Raw genomic sequence first — 1521 nt, 5'->3', positions numbered from 1 at the left:
TTGAAAAAAACCAAAAAAAAAAAAAAAAAAAAAAGCCCAAGTGGGCAGTGAGTATGTCAGATCCCAGTCCTGGGGAGAGGCAGGCACTGGCCGGTCAGCCTAAACTACTCAGTGAGCTTCATGACTGAGCTGTCTCAACAAGCCAAGGTGGACTGCTCCTTATGAACAACTGAGACTGACCCAAGGCTCCTCAAGGCCTCTGAACGTTGAAATAAGCATGGCCTGACAAGCCAATTTGTAGCATAGGTTAACTGTCCCTTATCTAAAACGTTTTAGGTTTGTTTGTTTGTTTGTTTGTTTAATTTGGGGATATCCTCATGGAGTTTAACTGGATGAACACCCCCTCACTCTAAAAGCCAAAGTGCCCTAAAGTTAAAACTTCCCCACTGCTAGCCCATAATTAACATCAAGTATTCCTGCTCAGAATATACAAATGATGACCTTTCAAATGTGAAACCGGAAACCTGGAAAACTCATTGGGGGAAAGCAATGGGCAAAGGATCCCAACAGGCAGACCTCGAAACAACACAGGAAACAAACTAGAGAGCAAATGTCACCTGTCTGCACCCTCCCCCTCTGCTGATGTCACTGCTACTCCAAGTCCCTTCTCGGGGGACTTGTTTCCACTGCGGAGGAAATGCATCAGCAAACTCGTCCATCTGGGAGTCCTTGTGCAGGCCTCAGCACATCTACAGTGCTGAAAGCCTAGAACATTCCAATCTGCAACTGTGGACTGTGGTATTCAATCTCAGTAGATTCACACGGCCTTCCTGAAGTCAGCCAGTCACCACTGACTGAGCATAACGTTCCCATGCAGTTCTTCAGCCACGTGGGCACGTTTACTGGACACCTGACTCACAGGTACAAAGTATTTGTATTTTTACTCCAGTCGTAAGAAGTCTACTGCCTTTCTGTTTTGTAGGAAGATGATCAAATGCTTCGACCATTTGTGCATCAGCAGTCACAGATGCTAAAGGACTTGGAGGACATGCTTGAATCCAGTTTACATAAGTTAAAAGCCGACGTTGCTGTCATAGTAAAGAGGAAGAAAGAGTATCTACTGCCCAGCCAACAGTGAAAATGAGCCAGCTGAACATTGCACACACGCTGTGACTTAGTGAGCTTCACAGATGTACCACGTGCCTCTTTTCCAACAAGGACTTGCTGTGGACCGGAATTGCCTTAGCTCGCCTCTGTACCTTCAGCCCCAGTACAGGGATCACAGACCTGAGCTGCTGCCACACTGGGCCTTAACTGGATTTAAAAATCCTGAAAAAACTTCCAGGTGGTGGTGGCACACGCCTTTAATCCCAGCACTTGGGAGGCAGAGGCAGGTGGATCCCTATGAGTTACATGCCAGCCTGGTCTACAGAGTGACTTCTAGGACAGCCAGGACTACACAGAGCTCTCTCTTGAAAAACAAAAAAGAGAAAGAAAGAAAGAAAGAAAGAAAGAAAGAAAGAAAGAAAGAAAGAAAGAAAGAAAGAAAGAAAGAAAGAAAGAAAGAAAGAAAGAAAGAAA

The 1521-nt window shown here is 45.4% G+C and overlaps 1 protein-coding gene across 1 annotated transcript in view; it reads left to right on the top strand.

Annotated features, from left to right (window-relative positions):
* Positions 1 to 1453, top strand: part of LOC110321491 (kinesin-like protein KIF28P) — a 48966-nt gene extending 47513 nt beyond the window's left edge. Inside the window, exon 23 of the mRNA XM_029538486.1 lies at positions 923 to 1453. Within this exon, the coding sequence (XP_029394346.1) occupies positions 923 to 1078 (156 nt within the window). The 3' untranslated portion in view covers positions 1079 to 1453. The remainder of the gene's footprint in view (positions 1 to 922) is intronic.
* Positions 1454 to 1521: the final 68 nt, after the last annotated feature.

Source organism: Mus pahari, chromosome 5 (genome assembly GCF_900095145.1).
Source record: "Mus pahari chromosome 5, PAHARI_EIJ_v1.1, whole genome shotgun sequence".
In the NCBI taxonomy this organism is placed as follows: domain Eukaryota; kingdom Metazoa; phylum Chordata; class Mammalia; order Rodentia; family Muridae; genus Mus; species Mus pahari.
This window is presented reverse-complemented; position numbering and strand designations above follow the sequence as displayed.